The 25,454-nt window shown below is 34.7% G+C and overlaps 2 protein-coding genes across 2 annotated transcripts; both read right to left on the bottom strand.

The window, feature by feature from the left end:
- Window positions 1–547: 547 nt before the first annotated feature.
- Window positions 548–7,072, bottom strand: LOC125058623 (thioredoxin-related transmembrane protein 2 homolog). The gene is made up of 4 exons (XM_047662732.1): window positions 6,701–7,072; window positions 5,448–5,711; window positions 4,688–4,822; window positions 548–1,090 (listed from the first exon to the last, which is right to left on the bottom strand). Exons 1-4 carry the CDS (start codon window positions 6,991–6,993, stop codon window positions 979–981), a joined length of 804 nt encoding a protein of 267 aa, XP_047518688.1. The 5' UTR covers window positions 6,994–7,072; the 3' UTR covers window positions 548–978.
- Window positions 7,073–8,923: 1,851 nt separating this feature from the next.
- On the bottom strand, window positions 8,924–25,400 carry LOC125058873. The gene is made up of 6 exons (XM_047663016.1): window positions 25,134–25,400; window positions 16,913–17,058; window positions 15,665–16,192; window positions 11,898–12,024; window positions 9,972–10,115; window positions 8,924–9,386 (listed from the first exon to the last, which is right to left on the bottom strand). The coding sequence occupies exons 1-6, from the start codon at window positions 25,195–25,197 to the stop codon at window positions 9,289–9,291; spliced, it is 1,107 nt and encodes a 368-aa protein (XP_047518972.1). The 5' UTR covers window positions 25,198–25,400; the 3' UTR covers window positions 8,924–9,288.
- Window positions 25,401–25,454: the final 54 nt, after the last annotated feature.

The raw sequence follows: 25,454 nt of genomic DNA, 5'->3' as shown, positions 1-25,454 counted from the left end.
TTTTTACTAGCTGACCTGGCTAACTTCGTTCCGCCCTACAACCTTATAATATCGTTGTTACTTTAATTTAACTTATTTTAGGATTTCATTAATGTTAAGTATTACATTAATACAACTCTTTTGCTAATACAGAAATGTTTTATTGCTTGCCATTGCGAAAGAAGAATGGCAGATTAGGCATCTTCTCTCTAGCGTCAATATGGCGATACTGCATGTTAAGCACTTTCTGATATCCAACATCTTTTGATCAGGATCAAAGCATGGTTATGCATCTCCTCATTCACCTCAAGATCGGAATTTCTTGAACTGACACGAATTCGACGTAAAATGATGCGTAGTTTTGTCAACAGATGGCACCATATGGTTTTTGCATTCGTAAAATTAATTAATTAATTTATTGTTATTCGATAACTTATCCGACATTTTATTGCTTATTCTGCTATTCGGGACAAAAACAAATCCAACAAATCAAAAACCATGGCAATCGGTCCAGCCGTTCTCGAGTTATAAGTGTTGTAACAAACACGACTTTCTTTTATATATATAGATTATTTATTTCAAGTGATATAAATTGATAAAAAAAAATTGTGCGTTGAGTCGAATAGAAAGAGACAGAGCGAGATTGAATACTTCCTATTTTCATTTCCACATTACTAAGTTTCACTTCCGCGGAGGGACTCCACGCACTATTTTTTTTAATTGAATTATCACTATTTTGTATGGATTGTATCCAGAAGGAATTAATTCTCGGACGTACAATGAGCGTAACGGGACAATGTCATGCTTTTTCGTATAAACAGCCGGCGTTCATCATTAGACGTTGTCACGCCAACTCCAAAACCAATATTTAACAACAACATATGACACATACAATAACAATAATTCTTATTTTTATTGTGTTATCAATAATTAAACATAATAAACGTTATAAGGGTTCGAACATCGTGAAAAGAAATAAATTAATAAAATATAAAACAATTATTCGACTTTTTCAGTCTTCTTAGATTTAGCGGCTAACTTAGATTTACACTCTTCATAAATCCCATCAATGTTAAATGCAGCCTTAATATTGTCTTTGGAAAAGAGAAATCTGTAAAAAAAAATAATCTTTAGTCTATCATAGACTTGCGTGGACACCCAGAGTGAGATTCACGCGCGAACTATGACACGTACTTATGTCAAAATAATTTTTTTGACGTACGTCAGTTTTGGCGTCATTAATCATTTCCGAGTATCACCGTGTAAAAATACGATTAAAGGACTGGCTTTTTTTTAAAGACAATTCACACCAAGACCTAGCTAAGCTGGTGAAGCTTGTGTTATGGATACTATGCAACGGATATACATACATAATAGGTTGGGAAAAAAGTTTCTTCGCATTTTTTAAGAAAATTCAGAACATTTTTTAAAATAGTTTATTTACATTTAACTAAAGTATGTAGGTACCATTTTGTTCGATAACTTTTTGCCATCATTTAGGTAGGGACATGATCCCATTGCTATAGAAATTTTGGGGCTTTTGATCAAAATACCGCGACAATTTGTTTTAGCAGTCCTCTCGTGATGTTAACCTGACACTGCTTAAAGAATTCTGAAGAGACTGAAACAGGTGGAAATCTGAAGGTTCAAGCCTTCTCGCTTTCTCTCAACTTCTTGCTTTAATCTCATCAGTTGTTCGCAGTAGAGATCAGAATCGATGGTCCTGCCTGGTGGTAACAGCTCATAATGAATAATGCCCTTCAATCCCACCACACACACAGCATCACCTTGTTGCGAGTTATCCCGGGTTTCGCCACAGTCTGTGAAGCCTGACCGGCCTTTGACCACGACCTTTTTCGCAAGTTCTTGTCGTACGTGATCCACTTTTCATCATCATCAGTTATCAGCTTCTTCAAAAATGGTTCGGTTCCATTAAGTCGTAATAAAGAATCAAAAATGAGTACACGGTTCATTAGGTTTCTTACAGTGAGCTCGTGAGGTACACAAATATTGAGCTTTTTTGTGTACCCAGCTTTTTTCAAATGCGCCAAAACTTTTTTGTGGTCATTCCCCGTGCTTCAGCTACGTCTTAACTACTGATATGCCGATCTTGCTCCACTTTTTCAAAAATGGCATCCATTTTATCCGTCATAGGGCGACCAGAGCGACTTGGATCTTTGACATCAAAATTTCCGGATTGAAAACGCTTAAACCAATTTGTGCTAATTAACATCACAAATTTTGCATTTTGACCGTTTTTGTAGTAAAGTTTTAAATGTATCGAATTTCATCATTCGATTCACTCCTATTGACGGTACGAAAAATAAATAAAAAACAGACATTATCCTATTTTGATTTTGGAATTATCTTCTTTAAAATCTCAACATTCCTTGATAACAAAACCAGCCAGATACTTATAGTATAGCCAAAGAGATTATATTACAAGTTCATACATACTATAATGCGAAAAGACTTTTTCCCCAACCTAATATTATATATAGATAGACATACATATAAATACATATTTAAACACCCAAGACCTAAGCTCAACACCAAATGCTCATCACATCGATGTTCGTCTCAGCCGGGGATCGAACCCGGGACCCATGGATTCGCAGTCAGGGGTACTAACCACTAGACCAATGAGCGAAAGCATAAACATGCGAAATAGGGACTTCTGCTTTATTACAATAATTATTGTAATAATGGCTTTTGTTAGTGCATATTTAAAGTTTTATTTTAACATATTATATAAATTACGTTTCACGTTGTTTGTCCGCTATGGACTCCTAAACTACCGAATCCATTAAATTGTAGCTTATGTGAAACGTTGGTACTTTCAACACAGCGCCATCTGTTAGAATTGTGACTATCAAATAATAAACAAATAAATTGCAATAAAATAATATTGCGGGTATAAATTGAGATGTAAGCTATCCTCCTATCTTTTAAGTTGGACCAAACTACACATAGTGTGCAAATTTGATTGATATCGGTTCGGTACTTTAGGAGTCCATAGCGGACAAACAACGGGATACGTAATTTATATATATTAAGATTATAGATAAGCTGAATTGGTATTGGCTGTTTGTAAGTACAGCCAAACCTCAGGACCGCGATCTCATTCTCTCTTTCTTTAAAGAGGATTCTCACTAACCAGAGTTTTTACCTCAGAGTTACAGAAATGATATTAGACCAGGGTAGAAGCTTTTAAAAATAATAAGCGAAAAAAAATAATAGAAGGAACCCATGGAAAAGGAGGATAATATTATAAAAATAAAAGGAAAAATATATATATAACTAGTGGACCCCACAGACGTTGTCCTGGATGATATTTCAAGCTATTAGGATATTAAAGTATGAAAGTACCGACTGCAGTGCCATCTGCCGGGCTGATTTGTGAATCTAAACCATTCCCAGATCCCCTTGAACACACACAAAAAATTTCATCAAAATCGGTCCAGTCGTTTGAGAGAAGTTCAGTGACATACACACTCACCGAAGAATTATATATATAAAGATTTCGGGCGGTCGGAGGTCGGGAAGGGGAGGGGGTGAGTTTTTAAGGGTAAAAAGGTTTATCTGTGTGTTTACCGAGTGTGTCAGGCTGATGACCTCATCATGAAACCGAAATCTGAGGCCCAGACCTAAAAAGGTTGTAGCGTCATCGATTTATTTGTTTTTTTACACGCTTTATATTAGCTTCACCTGTATCTATGTATGTATGTATGTATGTAAACGACTCCTTCGGATTCGATTTTGACCCACTTTAAACGGACAGATTTAATTCAAACTTTGTACACTTATAAAGAATCAGCGACAATATAATAATTTCATAGGTTTATCTCGAAAAAAACAATGAAATTTTTTTTAAGTCCACAAAGCAATACGATTAAATTGAGACAACATAATATACTGCTAGGACTAAAAAGTGGAAAATAAATATAGTTAAAAAAAACTATAAAATACGCTTTTAAAGCAATCTCTGTGCCATATTTTTCGTCTATACAGCAACCCACACTTTTTCACAATAATACCAGTATTTTTTGTTCATTACCATTTTCAGCCTAAATTAGGAATTTTAATATGTATAGAGTACAATTATCGCTATTTTAAAATGGGGTTGGTCATAAGTATTTTTAGGGGACCGAACAAACTCAAACTCAAAATATCTTTATTCAAGTAGGTAACCAAGTACACTTTTGAATCGTCAAGTTAAATTAATCGTAAATTTACATTTACTACCAGTTCGCAAGTCAAGGGCGTAGAGCGGGTAAGAAGAACTGGCAAGAAACTTTCCGCCACTCTTTTTAATCGCCAAGTATTGTCATACAAATTGTTTGAACTGGAGCAATTCAATCCCAAGGATTAGGATCATTTAAGTAGTCCTCAAATTTATAAAAAGCTTTGTTGATTAATTTTCGTTTAACGAGGGCTTTGAATTTATTTAGTGATAATTCTCTAATTTCGCTTGGGAGTTTGTTGTAAAAACGAATACAATTTCCATATAAAGAGTGGTTTCTCTTTTGGAGCCTAGTTGGTCGTACACTCAAATTAGTTCTATTTCGCGTATTATACTGGTGAAAGTCACCATTTGTTTTAAAATCGTTTATATTTTTTTGAACACAAAAAGGTTCGAACACATCAAGCCCTTGCGCAGGAGTTTGTCTACGAGTGACACTAAAAAGGTATTTATGGTAACACTTACTTCTGCAACTTTCCAGTATGGTCAGCATGAGGCTTCCTCGTCTTCTCCTGACCCTCACTGAAGAGTATCAAAGTCGGCAGCTGACGACTGGTCGGCCCATCTTGTACTCTGTATTTAGTTGCTGCTTCTGGATATCTGGAATTTATTCGAAAATCCTTGTTGCTAATGGCCCGAAAAAATCTCTGCAATTTTGGATTGTGGATATGATAAAGGAAAACAGAAGAAACTAAGATTGTTGAAGTTATACTTCTTTAGGCGCGTTATGAAAAATTGATGAGAGTGAAATTTTACGATGCGCGCGCACCGTGACACAAAATTAACAGAATGAAGTTAGTGGCGCATGTAGGCACGCACGCCGCCTCTGTTCACTGTGTATTTATCTTTATAATATTTATCCACATGCTTTGAGTTTCTACATTTAAAACACGTGTTTTCATTTTGTTTTCATTATACAAATGCGAATTTTATATGTGCGTCTGAATTATAATCAGAAGTGATTTAAATTCAATATATAAATTAATACTAATTAATATTAGAAAATAATAATAAATATTGATTTATTTAATTTTTCAAATGTAAACTGAACTTTATTGACTATAATGACTCCTTTTCCAGTCTTTGATTATTTAATTGTAATAAATTATTTGCAAGCAAAAACTATTTTTAATAATGCCAAAGAAGTATAACTTCTTTCGCGCATACATAAGTACACGCACCCTTTTTTTCATTCTAAATTCATTTAAAACAAATCAATACAAACCTGCCGACATCAATTTTTCCAAATTTGAAGTTCTCCAAACTATAACTGGCCGACAACTCGGAGAATACAGGAGCAAAGTTAACACATGCTGGATGCCATGCTGCATACAAACAGACGATCCAGGTGGTGTTCTTATGATGCTTCAGTTCATCTTCAAATACTTGGGCTCCTCTGAAGTAGGTTACCAGCTCTGGACCGGAATAAGTGGGCTCAGGGAGAAGAAGAGCAGATAATATGAGTATTGCACCATATGGTATTCCGTACCTACGAGAAAAGTTTTATATTATCTATTAACATTCTACAGATATTAAAGTAATCAGTACAGTAAGGATAAATTGATGTCTGATCTTTAAATTTAAAAAAAAAGGTAAATAAACAATTTGATAAGAGAGAATTTATGCTTTTGTTACAATTGTGTAATTTTACTGATAAGTATTCACACAATAAGTATTGACAACATGAAAACGGCTTGACCAATTTGTCTGATTCTTTTTTACGAATATTCCATGAAGTACGAGGGTGGTTCTTACGGAGAGAAAATTTAAAAAAATTGAGTGAAAAAGTCTAAAAACAACACTTTTCTATATTCCCATACAAAATATTCGTAATAATGCTTAAAAGTCAATTTGAACTTTAATACCATATCATAAAGTTCAAGTGTTAGTGGAGGGGTTCCCAGAAAGTAAATTTTTTTTTTTGACATAATGTATTTGTTATATTATCAACTTTCTTTTTTATCTTACTAGCTAGACCAGTGTCCCGAATAGCAGAATAAGTATTTAAAAAATAAAGAATCGACTGTTAGGCGGTACGATGTTCGCCAGGCCAGCTAGTATTATAATATAACAATATATAATTATTCATTAAGAGAGAAATTTTCTTAGTCACATTCAAGTCCTATAGATACATGACAGACATATTTCAACCTGTCTTCAATGGGGCATGAATAATGTGGTAAAGGGAATTTAACTAGTGAACTTAATCTGTACCAAGAGAGCAGCAATTATGTGTCAGGCCCTGGTATGCCAGATAGTAATTATTCCATAATATGAAGTAAAAACTCGAGTTTAATATGTGACCAATGAGTTCGACTGTGTACATATTTATCTCAATTAGCATGTTTCAACCTTCTCTTGTGTCAATTGTGCTGATTACTGTATCTGATTATATCCTATTTAATTAAACTATAGAATAAGGATATACTACATAATATTAAGTATTATATAAAGTAAGATACATTTTTGAATACACACCTCACATCTGCATAGAACCACAGAATTAAGTTTGCTATCTTCGTGTAAACAAAGGATGAAGATAAATAATTGACCATTGTCACACTTCCAGCCTTCCTTGTCCTGAGCATGACGACAATAATTAGGAAAAATAGGATTTCCGTTTCCCTGCTATCTAATTCACAGTCGGCATTTGGAAACAAAAACTCACATGTTAAATACGTCCGTTTAGCAATAACGTAGGATAAACTAAGCATGATATTCAGCCAGTAATAGGGCTTTAATAATTGTTTTAAATCACTTTTAAATGCCATATTTATTCAGGGAATTTGTATTTTGATATCGCTTTATCTGGCACCGAGCTGCGCCCCGATTGGGATTAAATTATAAATATGTTGTCAGTTATCAATGTCAAATAGATGTCACTATTTCACAGATTAAGCAGGGACATAGTACAGATTATCTAACAGAGTCATTTATAACAGTCAGCAGTGCTAAATTACCAGTTATTTTTGTAGTAAATGTGAAAAAAAATTCAAGTATATATTTTTTGAATAAATGAAATTACGCATAGCAATATAAATTGTAATAGTTAATACTTTTTATGGAAGATATTGAGGTATGTCTTTCGTAGCTATTAATTAGCAAAGAATTAACCTATCTGAGAACTTATTCAAACAAACAACAAATTTATCTACGCTTTCGTTACAAGATTTCGTGCCTTGCCGACATTTAAAAATGTAGAAACATGAATCATTTGGAACTAGGGATGCATCGATACGCTTTTTTGCCGATACGATACCGATGCCGATACACTTATAGGAATATCGTCGATACCGATACCGATACCAACGCTTATTGAATTAAAATTAAATTAAGGTAAAATATATCAAGTTAAGTTAATGTGAAGAATGTTGAAAGATAGGTGAATGATAGTTGACTCGAGTAAAAATTTTGGTCTACTAATCAATCCAACAAGAGTTTTTCGTACTAACTACTAACTGACGTAAGCACTTTTAATTTTTCATGTAGACTTTTTTAGTTTATATGTAATATGTATTTATGCCCTCCTTTTCATTTAGTTATGTTCAATTTTTATATTATAATGCAACAAAGTGTAAATATAAAATAGTGTTTAGCGAAATGAAATACATATATACATAAATAATAATGCTTTTTCTCAGCGAATGTTAGAGACAACAAACTGAATAAAACGCGGGGATTTCTCGGGCAACAATAGTCCATGGCTCGTTTGCAACAAACTAGATCATACAAAATGCGCGTGTACATTATTTTTTTAAAGCGTGAAATTTGAAAAGTATCGGTGAATCGGCAATGAAAATATCGCCGATGCCGATATATCGGCAAACCCTAAGTATCGCCGATATATCGGTATCGGCATCGGTATCGGATGCATCCCTATTTGGAACGTTCACATTTTGTTACATGTAAATATATAAAAGTATTTTGTATTTTTCACATATCAAAACTAATAATTAACTTACTAATAATTCATAAGCTTCTCATCCGCGCGGTCTCATTGATGTAATAAGTCTATTAGCATCGTAGACGGACTATGGTATAGACCAGGCATCAGCGTAAAGCGTGTGAGATAGCGAATGATCGACATATTTTGTCATATTTACAGTTTTAATTCATTGAAGAAGCCCTTGGTGGTAAATAAATAAAACCCGATACGCAAATAGAGACCGAAAAACTGATACTCTGTTTCGCTCGCACTTAAGTATTTCACGTTAATGCCTTCTCTCTTTAGTTATTATTGTTATTTTAGAAGCTCATCTAGTTCTATACTCTATCTACGATTAGCATCTTTACTTCTAACAAAAGTGCTTGTCAGAAGTAATTTTGAAGTGTACAACTCCTTTGGTAAAGAATAAGAAGGTATCCTAAACTATTGGACTAAGTATATAAAAAATATTTGGTAAAGCTTAAATCTTGTCTTTTAATTAATGAGAATATGATAAAATAGTCGATAATAATACGTAGCAATAAAATAATTTCTACATAAAAAAGGCTTTACAAACCTAATAATTCAGTGCACATTGCGCTAGTGTGAATTTATTGGATAATAAGGCAAAACTCACGCCGTGCACTTAAATATTCCAAATTATACATAGGGGTGTGAATTTCTTTAATTTTGATATGGGTATCTATCTATACTTTGAATACTTGTCAGATAGTTTTTAAAATGAATGATACGTGATGATTTTTAAATAAAAATACTTTAAAATATATTTTTTATTCAAAATGTATATAAAAATTACATTTTAGACTAAGTAGTATGTACTTTATGATATGTATAATTTTCAAATCTATATAGGTGCTAAAATTTCGTATCATTATTCAACTCCATCTTAAATCTAAATAATAAATATCATATTGTTTTTTGTTTTTGCAAGCGACACTTTGGAATTTTTTAAATCTTTGGCACAGATAACACGTCAAAACATCAAAAACAATAGAACAACAACAGATTATATACAACTAACAATAGATAAAAATATATATGGCAAGAAAATATTTTATATAATAATATAAATCTCTTGAATTGTCTATCACAGTAATACAATTTATAAAATACTATCCTTCTATACAACTGGAACGACGGTGTCCCGATAAATGCTATTATTTAATGCTAGCATTTTTTCGCCCTCCTCTTGTGACGTCACTTCAGGTCGCTTTTGTTCTGTAATGTCATAATTAGTGTTACTTGTTGCCATTATGCAGTCGATCCCTGGCGAACATTTTGGCATTGGCATTATTACTTTACCGCGAGTTTTCATGTGATTTTGTTTCTCAATGCACAAGTATTATTATTGTCTTTAAATATTTGACAGAAGATGGCATGTGACGTATTAATTAATCGAAACTTGCGTTCTATGTATGTGATATTGTAATAATAATGAAGTGGCGTTATAGGTCGGTTATCGAAAGCTGGCGGCTTCAGCACATTTACATTTTGTGCTTGTGTAGTGTCTGTGAATAAGCGCGAGGCGTGACGTAACACTGAATATGCATCATGAAAAGACTGTAAGTCTCTCTCGCGCTCAGTCAAGCTTATGAGTATAAAAGAGACAGTTATTGTTTTTTGTTTGCCTTTGATCATTTTTATTTCATAGACAAGTAGATCAGCCATCTGTTTGACACATGTCGAAATCCAGAGACATTCCTTACGATATCCTCCTTTTTGAGATATCAACGATTATATTTTTTATATAAGGTAAATGTTGCGTGTATAATTTTTTTAAATTTGGCATAAAAATAAATTTACCTGAGTCATTTCGCGTGAGCCAAGCGAACAATAGCGCGTGGACAGCCGCAGCGAACAGTGCAATACCAGCCAATATACGAAATGAACCCCTACCCCCCGCACGACTGTACAGTTGACCCCCTACTAGAGATCCTAGAGCAAAACCTGCAAAGATAATAAAGTGAAACTTTTATTACATCGTCTCAAACTTTTTCGTCTGTGTGTTGCATGTCGCGTGACGGTCGGCCGCGGAGTAGGGATAAAGTGAAAGGCGCTCGTCATAGCAGCCAAGGCCAATATGGCGGCGCCTATAGTTTTTAATACGTGTATATAATCTAAATAATTGTTAAGTATTATGTATGTCGTAAAGGTGCGACTATATAACATAACATGTTATACAACATGTTTCAGATAATGTGCACACTGAATGTTATAAAACATGTTACAGATATGTATGCTAGTACGAACCCAGCATCTACGTTTTTTTGTTTTTCTTTTGTTATTTAAAATGGTTATATAACATTGTTATATTGCATTGTTATTCTAATGTGTACAGTATTGTTTTATGTTATAATGTTGAATAACAAGGTTACATAATGTGGACGTGTTATAAAACACAAGTTATATAATATGTTACATAGTCTGTACGCACCCTAAGGCACAGAGTTCAATAAAAATATTAGTTGGAGAATTAATCTACTTTTAATTAGTCTACTTTTATTATTTCCCATTATCATTTCAATTTTCCAAGTATAAAATTAAGATTGATAAAGCGATTTTTATACCCTTAATGGAATAATTCCAAACATTTTAGTTAAATGTCTATAATGATAAAAAATAGTTTCACTTTTACCGTGGTTTCATAAAACCACACAATCCTTTTTTTTATTTATATGGTTTACCAGTATTTTCGCCGTAAAAAAAATCCTAAAAATTATAACTTTTATTTATTTATCTTCAAAAAAAAGTTATAGAGTCTGTGGGGAAAGAGAACTGTGGTTCGTCCATTTATAGAAGGTGGAAGGGGCTTCACAGACCAAAAAGATCCTGAGCCAATCGAACCACTGACTGGCCTGAACGTCAAGAAGAGGCATATGTCCGTAGTCGGAATTATTTCGTTAGCGCGTTTTAAGGTATGACGTCATCGCAGCGTAGATTATACCGCACAACTATCATTATTAGTTTGTCAGCGCTTACGTTAATATAGTTCGACAATTATCTTGATACATATAAAAAATATATAATTTTGTGAATTTCTGAATTATATTTGTTAGAGTCTGGCTAATGAAAGATGATACTGAAAAAGCGCGGCAAATTTTAAAAATATCAGCATGGCAGTCCTAAAGTAAAAAGGATAGTTGGAACAACTCACTTTGATACTTTGACTTACTAAATTATTGATACATTGACTTTTTAGGCTTATAGGTTTTGTGGACATAAGTTTCATCTAAGTAGATTATTGGCTTGCCTTATGCACGTTTCAACGCAATGGTACGCAAAAAGCGATGTCTCCATGCAGCTATATCATATCGTTCAATTAATAATGAACGTTAATTTTTGTTTTTCTTAAATTCATAACCGTTGGCTAATAATCTCAAGACTATCTGTAAAAGAACAATAACATTATCTAAAACTAATATGTACTTATTTAAAATAAATAAATATCAAGACATTTTGACCGTACTAACTTTAGTGTTGTCATATAACAAGTTTGAAAAAAAATCCAGTATCTACTTTCGTTAGCCAGACTCTATACACACAACCACGCCGGTTCTATTTCGCACAGATTATAACTTTGTTATCGATACTAAAGTAAGTTTAAACTGTCACTGTAATATCGTTTATAAATATACATGATGATATAATCGTGTTCTAAAACTAAAAAAAAATTCCATCTACCCACATGTTGCAAATACGGGGGTAGTTCTAAATTTTTTAACAACTTACCCACACCATCGTCCATTCCAGCGACAATCCCTTGCACAGTTGCTGAGTAGCCTTCAGGTGCAACGTGAGCTGCATAGCCAACTATTGTGGAATAACATAATGCGTAGGTCGGACCTTGCATTATACTCTAAAAAGGTACAAATTTTTTAGCTTGACTAATAAAAAAATATGTACAATTTACATTATAATCTTACATGTGTAAACTGTCAAAAATTGTCATTCATTTCGTCTATCATTCAACGCATCCTTGAGCAATTATAATCTGTCAAAAACAAATACGTCAAAATAAAAATCTACTAAAATGGTTGCTAAGGGCCTCATAGCCTAGCGGTCTTATTAAGTGGCAGCTAGGTGAGGGGTACCGGGTTCGATTCCCGGTTCGAGGGCAAGTTTAAATTTAATTTAAATTTGTTCTCGGCCTTTGTGACGGTGGTGCGGTACCGGGCGAGTGCCTAAACCGTACGTGGAGGGCACGGTCGAATTTTTAAGGCAAGCAGTGAGTATGCTACTTAAGAAAGGAGACTGTGAAGGTTTAGAATGTAGTAATACGTTCTAGGCCGAGGATGGCAAATTACAAGTGCGAATTATAAAAATCTTATACTTGACGCTGGCTAATGCACAAACCGTGCCATAAAGGAAAAAAAAAATGGTTGCTAAAAAAAAATATTGGTTGTTTGTAAAGTAGGTTTACGATCGAGATGTTTACGTGATAACGTCTTATTGGTGATATAAGTTTTTGGGAAGTAAGGAATTAATGAAGATAAATTTTTTTTCAAATTTTAAATTACATCTATCGTTTTATTCACACTTTTGATGATAAATTTCGGGTGTAAAATGACAAGTTTACTTATTCGACTATGATATACATTTTTCTTCATACATTCACGGAATGACTGGCAGCGCTCGAGATGAGACGGGAGATCGGTCCGTCTCTCTCTCGTTATACCTGCGATCGCGCTCGTGAGGTTTTGGTGTGACACAAGTTTCTGAACATCTCACCCGACTAAAACGATTTTAAAGACGTTATCACGTCAAAACGCAAAATCGCGGGAAACATGAGCTTTAAAAAAACAGTGATGCAACAGCTCTTGAATGTGGCTCCAGATTTCTGTATCTGTTGCGTGATTATCATCTTCTAGATGGAAGTAGGTGACCTTCAGTGCCTGACATGCGCCATCTCCTTATGGATCTAAGGCATGCCGGATTACTCATGTTTTTCTTCATGGTACTGTGTTAAATGACAAAGAACCAATGACAAGAATGAATGAACTCAAACTCAAAATATCTTTATTCAAGTGGGTAACCAAGTACACTTTTGAATCGTCATGTTAAATTAATCGTAAATTTATATTTACTACCAGTTCGCAAGTCAAGGGCGTAGAGCGGGTAAGAAGAACTGGCAAGAAACTTTCCGCCACTCTTTTTAATCGCCAAGTATTGTCATACAAATTGTTTGAACTGGACATTAGACACCAGCGATGAAAGTAGCAAGTTCAGGCCAACGCAGCTCTTGATATTTATAATAGCTAATTAATTAGTATGACAAACAGAAAAGTCGATCATTTTTACGACGCTTTGCGACAAGCACGACCGCTAACGCCAAACAAAATTGTATGAAAGTGGTCACGTGACAAAAACTTAGCTTTTAACAAAATAACCGCCGTTCAAGATTTTTTTTTTATAAAGACAATTCACACCAATTGACCTAGTAGACCACAAGCCCATGAACAAAAAATACCTGTGAAATGACCCAACGTGAATTACGCTTAGAAGGCTGTTACTATATCTGAAAATAGCTCTGAGCACTATGCCGTCATTTCTGAGCGGTACATGTGAGTACGTGAGTGAATGGACTTTCTCAGGTACAATGGGGGAATTTTGACTAATTATTAATGTACGGCTTTGTTATAAGTGTATAGATGATTAAAAATAAATGTCGAAAAACCTAGTGCCGTACAAAAGTGATGGTGCCGGAAGTCGGTGCAAATTTTTAATTCGACGACAGTTGCAGAAGCAATATAGGTCATTTATTACTGTACGGCATTTGTGTGATTCCTTTTGGACACATATACAGATACTTTACCCGTAAACGCCGTACATATTTCCAGCGGAGCGGTCAAAAGCCAAGGGTCGCAACATATGTCTGATTAGCATATAGGTGATGATGATATGAATCAACATAAAATTAAATGATCTTGAGAGTACTTCACAAATAGATAACATTTTCCAGCATGCCGTACATTTTTTGTGGAACACATAGGTGTATGGGGTAAATTACTTTTCTCAGAAAAGAGTCATTTTCCGGTGACTTTTATCTGTACGGCAATAACACAGGTTATTTATACTTTAGACAATCTTCAATAAAAGATAAATGCCGTACACTTTCGATAGTCCGCTACCACCGCCTACCAATACAGGGCGTCCCAAACTTATGGGAAATGAAGGGAAAGTACCTTAAATATCGTAGATAGGGTATTTTACTAAAAGAAGACTTTATGTTATTTTTAAAAGTTATTAATTCTGCATTCAAAGATTTTTTTTAAATTACTTGCCTCGTCTGGGAATAGAACTGACTTAAATGTAAAAAAAAACACCCCTACTTTTATGATGCCAATCGAAAGAATGGCCAAAAACTAATAACTCTTCTTAAGTAACAAAGTATTTTAAAAGAAAGGAACAGCGTGAATATATCTTTTTAATCAAATTAAAAACATTATCTATCGTATTCGGCCTAAAAAAATCCCCTACGAGTCTGTTACTTTAGAAAAGTTATTAGGTTTTGGCCATTCTTTCGATTGGCATCATAAAAGTAGGGGTGTTTTTTTTTTAATTTAAGCCGGTTCGATTTCCAGACGAGACAAGTAGTTATTAAAAAATCTTTGAATGCAGAATTACTAACTTTTATAAATAACATAAAGTCTTCTTTTAGTAAAATACCCTATCTGCGATATTTAAGGTACTTTCCCTTCATGTCTCATAAGTTTGGGACGCCCTGTATTATATATATTTTTGTTAAAAATGTTTTTCCTTTACCTCTCTCTGCTGGTACGATAAGGCTGTAAATATACTTTACAGCCTTATGGTAGTATACTCAGATATGTACAGTTATTAATGACCTTAAGGGACACCTCAAACGTCGTCGAAGTTTTTATCAGCTGTAAAGAATAATCTGGAGTAAAATGTACGGCATCTGGTTTTTTTTGTTTATTTATATTTGTTACATATAAAATAACAATAATCTTTGAAAATATTACTCCCCATATTACTCTAGGAGCATTTGAAAAGTCATCTAAATTTCGGAAATTTCATATATTTTTTATCATAATATTTTTATTTGTTACCATTTATAATGAACGGCTATAATGTACAACGGTAATATTTAGTAACATTATGTAAAAAAACAAGTTGCCGTACATTATTCTCTGATCTTACAGCAGTAAGAACTTGGTAAATCCTGAAATTTCGATAAATATTTAATTACACAAATATTAACTATAATATTTGGACGGCATAATTATAAAATATTATTGTCCGTGTTAAATAATATTTTGAACATGTTGCCGTACATTTTACAATGACCTTAGGGTATATGGGTGTAGGGGTAGGGTTCCGACCCTTGGCTTTCGACCGCTCCGCTGGAAATATGTACGGCGTTTACGGGTAAAGTATCTGTATATGTGTCCAAAAGGAATCACACAAATGCCGTACAGTAATAAATGACCTATATTGCTTCTGCAACTGTCGTCGAATTAAAAATTTGCACCGACTTCCGGCACCATCACTTTTGTACAGTTAGCAACATTAAACGCGACCGTCCCCACACTCATCATGAGTACAAATCCCCAAAACGTGACAGTCGTGTAAAAACTCGAATAACTTTCATCAACCCCGCCATCATTATTTTCCCGCGCATCTAACGTCGCTTCGTAGCACAGTAAATTGCAGTCCTGTATCGGTAGGCATGCTATCTCACTCCCTCCAGTCTCCATTTGCATATGTAAGAGCGAGCAAGATGTATTCGTCACTGCTCCGTCTATATACATTGTGGTTACGTGCGTGGAGTTAGATAGATATAAATTAAATTTGTAGTCTGTGGAACAATTCCAGTGGCAGTTGTACTTGTCAAGTGTCAAATTATCTATGGTCGAGCGAGGTTTTATATATATTGTGTCGTTGAGGTTGTATATCGATTCTACGATTTTTTCAGGCTCGTCAGGAACATGCAGGAACCATAGACAACAATATGAGCCAGACATTATTATAATAAGTAGCATAAATACTAGTTTTCTGTGGTTCTGAAAAAAGAAAATAGAATTTTATTGGCTACAAAATTTGATAATAATAATCTGTTCTACTGTGTAAAGGCGGGCGATCCATCGATCCGTTTGGCACGCTGTCGATCCAAAATTCGTCCATGAATGTGAAAACACTGTCGGTCCAAATGGATTGGCTCGGCGCGATGGAATTCCAACTGCGCGAAAGTGCATCGCGCCGATTCAATTGGCGCAGTGCGCATACGCAGGCGCGCGGCGCGCTCGTGTATGCCGTCGATCTGAGCCGTCGTGCCATACGGTTTGCTCGCTCGTGAATGGTGTTACTCGCGAGCCAAAGACGCCAATTTGGTTTTATTTTGCGTTTAGGGAGCGTTCAAGTATTACGTAACGAATTTTGGGAAGGGGGGGGGGTCCTTTTGTAAAACGTTACGATGCGGGGTGGGGATTGAATTACGCGTTATTGTTAATATTATTTTCTACTTACACCACATAATAGGAACTAAAGAGTCACTAGGTGGTCACGAAACGTTTTACTAGACTTGGGTACAGTACTGTACTTGGGTACTGAAAAACGTTACGGCGAGTTCATGGGGGGGAGGGTCAATAATCTCCAAAAATTGCGTTACGTAATACTTGAATGCTCCCTTAGCCGTTGGACGAGAAGTACGTGACGCATTGTTAACTATTAACTGAAACTATGAAAAAAAATGCAGATAATGAAAAAGATTAAAAATATCTCACCGGCCAATAATCCACCACATAACCAACCATTGGTTTGGCAGCGGCCCACAGAAGTGGCAACACAGCTGTCACCATTCCCATGACATCCGCGGACACACCCAACTGGCGACCGAAGACATTTATCTGTGGCAGAATTGGTCCTAGAGCTGAAATTTAAAAATTGATTTTTCATTTTTTTTGTCGATGGTCATATAAACAGCCAGTTTTAATGAACACAACTAAACTGCGCAGGATTACATTTTTTAGTTTATTTACGTCAATTACCTGTTAAGAAATCTACGTATTAATCTTCTGTAGTGCATACAATCTTTTAAAGTTCAATAAAAATAACTATGTACTATAATAAAAATAGGGGTATCGGGGTGACAATTAAGGGTTATATGTATTTTTGTATGCTGTATCATAAAAAAATAAAAACAAAAAGTTTTGTGTAAAAATAAATGTTTTGGGGTATGTACCACCCTTAACATTTAGGGGGTTGTGAAATAGATGTTGTCCGCCGATACGGAGGAGTATGGGAACGAACATCCATCCATATTGTGACACGAGAATTTTATATATTAGATAAAACATTGCGCAACAAATACCTATAACGTTTTTAATGTTTTTTAAATTACCAAATTAATATTGAATTAACCACGTGTGTAAGGTAATAAAAAAACTTTAGAGGTGTCAAGGGACACCCGGATGGAACGAAATTCCTTTCGATTAATTTATATGTTAATTGGTATCATAACAGTATGATAGATTTTCTCGACACCAATCTTACGACGAAAAAAAAAGCCAACAACACGAGTTGTTCCCAGGCGGTCACCCATCCAAGTGCTGCCCTCGCCCGACGTTGCTTAACTTCGGTGATCGGACGAGAACCGGTGTATTACAATAGCAAATAGCAAAAAAGTGTCGTGACAACTTTTCGTAAGAGTTTTTTCCGTCTAGCCCCCTTTCACAACGCGCGATAAGGAACTTCGTTCCAAAAACGCGATCAAGAAAGTAAGCCGCGCAAAACACACCAGCCAAATGTCAAAACTCCCAAAAATTTTGACTACTTCGCGTCACACTAATCGGTCTCTCGTTTTCATAGTGGTAGGGGGATTTCGGGATTTACTAAAGCGCGGCAGATTAATATATAGGGGGATACCTTGTACCCGGTTAGGTACCTCCACAAAATATGAGGCCCATATATAAGGCCGCCCGCGAAGGAGACAGGATCAGATTAGTAAAAAAAAATTGACCATCAGAAACTCCCGAGCGCGTCAGATTAAGGTAGGGTGAGTTAATTACATCCTAAAAAGTGTATATTCCACTTATCTGACAATTTGAGAGTGACGGAAAAAAAGGGGAGGGCAACAAAGTTGTAAAAAAAAACGTCATCTCGACATTCTCGAGCGTAGCAAATTTTTTTTTTATTTTGAAGGAAATAATTCAAGAATAATGAAAAATATATAATCTGACGATTTCCGCAAGCCGAAATAACAAAAATTCGTGGATAAAGTTAAATGCGTGCAGCTGCTTGATGCCTACATTTCCTTAAACCGATCGGAATCTACTAAACGGCGTTCTAAATATTTCCCTCAAAATTACATTTCCTGTGAATTTGAACCGATTCGGACCGATAGATTTTGAGAAATTTTGAAAAATCTTAAAAAAATAAGAAATATTTTTTTTTTAAGTGGTTTCTTTATCGATCAACTTCAAAAACTAATCCGCCTTTGAGCTTGAAAAACCACGTCGATCGCCACCAAGCTGGTCAAAAGCGGTTGATTCGTTCGAGAGATATCGTGAACGAAAGAAACTCGAAAAAGTGTTTTTACGGGATTACTCCGAAATTTGTGGTTCGATTCAACCGCGTGAAAATTGCTTGATCCATTCAAAAGTTATTGCGGTTTGAAAATTCCAAAAATAGTGTTCTATGAAACTTCTATCAGACTTTCGAGCTGGGAGAGCTCAAATGCATAGAAATGTTATTTCTTTGAACTCAGCGAGCTCAAAATATCAATTTTAAGCGCCCAGGAATGGAATTAGCGGGAAGTTGCAGGGATGGCCCTTTAGGTGAACCGTTTTTCTAAAAAAAATTTGTCAGATCAGGCGAATCCCTCTAGATAATCGTCAGATTATGAGACAGTACGTTTAGAACATAAAGATGAACCACATATATCTTGCGTATTTCAAAATTGCGCTTTTTTTGCAAATTATGAAAATGGCCGTGGGTTTGTGTCCCATCGAAATCGTCAGATTAGTGAATGAGAGCTTTTTTTTGGTGCACTTAACACTCCCTTAGAAAATCTGACGCGCTCGATAATTTTTATTTTTTTTCATTTTCAACCCTTAAATACAACCACCCGCATCATGCAAACGATCAGATTAACATACGTACATTATTAAAAATACGTAGGGCATAGATGCTATCAATATCTGACGCGCTCGAGGATGTCCATGCAACAGTTTTTTTTTACATATTTAACAATCTATAGCGGCTTCCCCCATCGATGAAAAGGTATATATCATTTAACATTTTTTTCTTCTTATTATCTAAGCTTTGCATCCCAATAGGTCTCTACGACGCTCGAGTAAATCCCCATTTAGCATCGTGGGCTCCCCTACCATAGCAAGAAATATAAACCGCTCCACTCCTATGGCTTTTTAAGACAGTCAAAAGCTCTCAAAACATAATACGAACGTCAAAAATTTAATATGGAGACCACGTCTGAACGACACAAACCTAATTATGAAATCGGATTTCTGTGTTTCGTGATATTTTTTAATAGGCAAGTAGGTGATCTCAAACTCAAATCTTTATTGCATTCCTTATGTTCATTTTACACGACACTATAATTTATTACAATAAGGACCTTGGTTATGCACAGCAATATTGTGCGCAGTTTTATTATAGTTAATTCTATTCTTATACATTTTTATTCTTATAAGATATATTATTTTTTTGGTATATTTTCTTTGGCTTCACGTTGCGAAAAGAAGAATGTACTTAACATTATTAACAAACTTAACTTTTATAAAGAATTATTAAAGTCTATAGATACTCTCACAGCATGGTGGATTGGTGTTCTACTACTATGTAATATAAAAAAAACCTTAGCCACAGCAACGCTTGGCCGAGTCTGCTAGTTTCTTATATATAATAATTCCTTTAAAAATTTGGTAAACTTCAAATTATTGGTTTCATTCTTCAAATTTTCTTGAGGAGGTAAATGGTCCTGATTGATGTAACTTTAGTCTGAATGTAGGTGGAATCAGTTTGTTTTAACAAGAAGGTCTTAGTGAGTAAAGTGTTTTTATATCTTCCCTTTTTAAGCTATTGCATAGATTTTATCGCGGGCTTTGAGCGCGGCGACCGAATCAAGAAATTCCGTAACGAAATAAACCTAACACACTGACGTAATATAGGTGCGGCCAATACGCGTTAGAGTGGGAAAGAACGCATACTGCGTCTCACATCGAGTCTGGTAGAGTGGTAGATTGAATTAATATCAAAGAAAAAAAAGTATGCAATAATAATTTACCGCGACAGTCGAGTGCCACACGTATTTTTTTTTAAATACATATTAGGATATTTTAATACATGCTTCCAGTATATATATGCTAGGTAGAGTAAGGATATTGTTCCGAATGAAGTGGGGCTTGCATGAGTCAGTATTTCCTATATTAACTAAAATTCTCAGAAGTTTTTTTTGGCTTGTAAATACGGTAGTGACATCTACACTGTTACCCCATAAGATAACACCATAGCTCAACCATGAGTATGCATATGCGTAGTAGGTGACTAGAGCCGTTTTCATTTCTTTGGATTTTTTAAATTTCGCGAAGTGCATATGCGAATCGAGACAATTTTAATCTAACAACTTCTATCATTTTCCGATTTCTTGAGCCAAGATAGTCCACGTTTCTATTCCAGTAACTTTCGCAGTACTAATGATAAATGCTTATATGAGAGGGTCGCAGGCTTTTGTTTAATTTATGACTACACTAATATTATTCCATGCGTCGGGTTGTCTCTCTTCCTAAAATATGGCGAAGGGCGACTGGCCATGCGTCATACTCGTGAACGGGTGCTACTTGTGGTGACTGGTCGTAATTGAATTTGTGTATGCGGTAATGTCAGCTATTTCGACTATGTGTTTGCGTGTTGTTCCCATGAGAAAGTGCGTGCTCCTATTTCACCATGCCTCCTGCTGATAGAGGACAAATCTTTGTTTTTAATTTATTTTATTATTATTTATTACTTAAGATGTCTTGTGGAACGTGGTGTAATGGACGTGGTCGTTTAACGTGGAGAAAACAAAAAGTTGGGGATTAAAAAGAGTGGCGGAGAGTTTATTGCCACTTCTTCTCTTCCGTTCTACGCCCTTGATTTGAGAACTGGCAGTAAATGTAAAATTAGAAGCATTTATATATTGTTTGGGTTCATAAGTGTACATTGCGTTATCTATATGAATAAATGATTTTGACTTTTGATTTAATATGCCGCAGTTATCTCTAATTGCCGTTAGTTAACGCAGTTTATATGTTCATCAAAGATAAATTAGGTTTATTATTCGTATCGTTATCTCTCTGTTAACATTACTATCTGTTTGAAATGTTAATCCAACCATTACAATTATGCTTGAATCGTTGTAATCTTATCCGCACATTCTGTAAGTGTCTAAGTATTTTACAATGGATTTTTATAAGGAAAACTTAAAAATAGAATTTCTATAACGTTTCGCCCTTTTCACTCTCTCTCAATCGGTCTCTATCGCTCTCTCGTTTTTCTTCCACAAAAACGCTGCACATCTTCGTGACGCTAATATTATTATTGTGTTTCATCCGTAAAAAGTTTCACTTCAAAACATATTACATTTTATTGTTTCTGTTTGATCCAATTCTTTCAAACCGGGCGAGTCGAGTTAAGAGTAGGGATGATCGATATTAGAAAAACATCGATCTTGACATCGATGTCATAATCAAAAGCCCAACATCGATGTTCGATGTTTATCGATAACCGAACATAGGTTGCATGATTTTTGCATTAATAATTGACTAAGAAATAAAAAACAGTGAAATAATTCGACATTTATTAAGAAACAGATCAAATTATTACATATTTAATTATTATTATCAACTGACTGAATGAAAAGTAATTCTGATAAAAAATAACCTTTTAATGTATTTCTTTGTTGATAAAGAGATGTGAGAGGGAAAGAGCTCGCGAGACTCTAACTCTATCCTACATTTGTCGACGTATAAAATTCTCACTCTCCTAAAGTCGGTTAGTAATAGACCCGCATGTCGGAAACTGTAATTTAGGCCAACCCTGACCGTGAATCGGCGTTCACGTGAGAAATTTGATTGATTTTAACCGCCTAACAGTCGATTCTTTATTTTTTTTAATACTTATTCTGCTATTCGGGACACCCGTCTAGCTAAGATAAAAAAAAGAAAGTTGATAATACAACAAATACATTATGTCAAAAAATAAAAATTTACCTTCCCGGAACCCCTCCACTAACACTTGAACTTTATGATATGGTTTTAAAGTTTACTTTTAAGTATTATTACGAATATTTTGTATGGGAATATAGAAAAGTGTTGTTTTTAGACTTTTTCACTTAATTTTTTTAAATTTTTCTCTCCGTAAGAACCATCCTCGTACTTCAAGGAATATTATAAAAAAAGAATTGGCCAAATAGGTCCAGGCGTTGTTGAGTTATGCGCTTACCAACACATTTTGGGTTTAATTTTTATATTATAGACTAGCTGACCGGGCAAACGTCGTTTTGCCATGTATATCATTTATAATAAAAAATAAGGGTTGATCGGAGAGGGGTGAAAGTTAGGGGTTGTATGTATTTTTTAACGCTGTATCATAAAAAAATAGAAATTAAAAATTTTGTCTAAAAAAAAAAATTAGGGGTGGACTACCCCTAACATTTAGGAGGATGAAAAATAGATGTTGGCCGATTCTCATAGATACCGGATAAGCCCAAAAAATTTCATCAAAATCGGTCAAGCCGTTTCGGAGGCAACGAAAACTGTGACACGAGAATTTTATATATTAGATAATGTTGTGTGCAAATTAGAATTCCCTTTATACCATAACATTGATCTGGTTCTCCGACGTACTGCACAATGCACATACATCTTATATGATTAGTTCTATTAATATTTATACTAGCGGATCCGAAAGATGTTGTCTTGTACACACGTCTTACATACAAAAAATATATCTAATAATGTAAACCATTCTCGACTCCACTTGAACACACAAAAAACTTCATCAAATTCTGTCCAGCCATTAAGGAATTATGAACATATGCACAGAAGATTTATATTATATACCAGCTGTTTAGAGAGCGTTTAAGTATTACGTAACAGTCAGCGTGCGACTCTCATACCTGAGGGCGTAGGTTCGATCCCCGGCTGTGCACTAATGTACTTTCTATGTGCGCATTTAACATTTGCTCGAACGGTGAAGGAAAACATCGTGAGGAAACAAACATGTCTTAGACCCAAAAAGTCGACGGCGTGTGTCAGGCACTGGAGGCTGATCACCTACTTGCCTATTAGATTTAAAAAACGATCATGAAACAGATTCAGAAATCTGAGGCCAAGACCTAAAGAGGTTGTAGCGTCACTGATTTATTTATTTTAAAACAAATTTCTAAATATGAATGTTTAGACTAATAAAGGAAACAAGATATCACTATTTGCATAATTCGTTTATACAATGAGATAATAAAAAATTACTACATCCATTTACATTTAATTTAACTTATTTAATTAATTACAATTTCATGTAACAGTGTTGAATACCACCGCACTTTTTTGACGATACTAATTATTTAGGAGTCTCGGGGGACCTTCATTGGAACACCTCCAAGTGAGTTTTGCTGCGGAAACGCGTCTAAAACATTCACGTTAAAATAAAAAAGAAACGGATTTCTAAAGGAAATTTTGCACTGTAAAACTGTTTACACACTATTCTAGCAAAATCCACATTCAAAATGGCCGTTTACGTTTATAAAATTAATAGGGATGTGAAAAATAATCGATTTCTTTCAAAGTGAAAATCGATTTTTGTATTCGATTTTAATATTAAAAATAATTGAAAATCAATCATAGTTGATCAGTTTCAGTTGAACAGTTATTTTAAAAATAAATATTCATATACCTACTTACCTAACCTAACCGATCTAAATAATAATTGGTTTTTTGGACAGCTCCGGCGCTACGGGAAATGCAGCCCCTCCACCATTGCGTACCAAAGCACAGGCATTATGAAAGCTGTAGCGGCTGAGGCTGGTCGCCGAAGGCGACCAAAAAGCTTAGGTTGCGGAGGCTTGAATATTACAGCGGGTGGGGGCTGCTCTTCCTCCGCGCCTCGCGATTATTTATATACACTCTAGGGGTAAGGCAGACAAGACCACGTGGATAGTGGGGTGCTCTGATTCGGTTTTGGGTACTTTTTGGATATCAAAGTAAACACTTTATTCTAGTAAAAATTAAATAATACAGAAAATTGCAAACAATGAAATACAAGTACTAATTATAATCTATCAACACGAAATTAGGTTAATTTCAATGTTGATTATTCTATAACTTTAAATTTCAAAAATGTGGAAATAATCGATAAATAAAAAAAAACGATTGTTTACAATCGATAAATTAAAAACACGGTTTTTTTAAGTGAACGTCACATCACTTATTACCAATAGAAAAGTGGAAAATGGCGGACTATTTACAATTTTCAATACATTACACAAAACTTTAAATTTTTTTGTAAAAATATTTAGACGCGTTTCCGCAGCAAAACTCACTTGGATGTGTTCCAATGAAGGTCCCCCGACACTCCTAAATAATTAGTATCGTCAAAAAAGTGCGATGGTATTCAACACCCAACCCTTTATTCGATTCCCAACTTGTAGGTTGCGTGTTCGAAACTTGCGTGCCATTCATGTCAAGCAATTTTAAGTTATTCTTATAGTATACAAATTATAAAAACAGTGTCAGATTCTAAAATATATACAATGCTCATCAGTTATTGTATCGGTATTATTAAATCATGAATACAGAAATCTGAGGACTTAGACCCATAAAAGATTGTAACGCCACTACATGTATTTATAATATATATAAATTGTAATGGATTTAATTGTCTAATGCATTGTACATTAGACATTTTATAGACAGAAAAACGGTAAGGAATTGTTTATAATAAACTTACCAGCAAAGAAGAAGAAGAAGTGAGTCTTAATAGGTAGTAGACTCTTATCCACCTCCAACTTCATGGTTGTTAATTAAATCGTCAAAGAAAATAATGCACTTGAAGCGAACGAACTTCTATAGCTGGGCCTTAGAAACAAATGTCACATGTACCGGATCACGCATATCTAAATAAATTTAGATACTCGACGAGTATAGACTTTAGAGCCGAAGCAAAAACGCAATTTTAAAATTGTTTGTTTACACAATCCTTCTACTGTTTAGTGTTTACAAATCCAACGCATATAATAAACTTTTTCATTAACGTTGACACTTTGACAGC

Source organism: Pieris napi, chromosome 18 (assembly GCF_905475465.1).
Source record: "Pieris napi chromosome 18, ilPieNapi1.2, whole genome shotgun sequence".
NCBI classification, from domain to species: domain Eukaryota; kingdom Metazoa; phylum Arthropoda; class Insecta; order Lepidoptera; family Pieridae; genus Pieris; species Pieris napi.
Note: the sequence above shows the minus strand (reverse complement) of the source record. Positions and strands in the feature narration are given on the sequence as shown.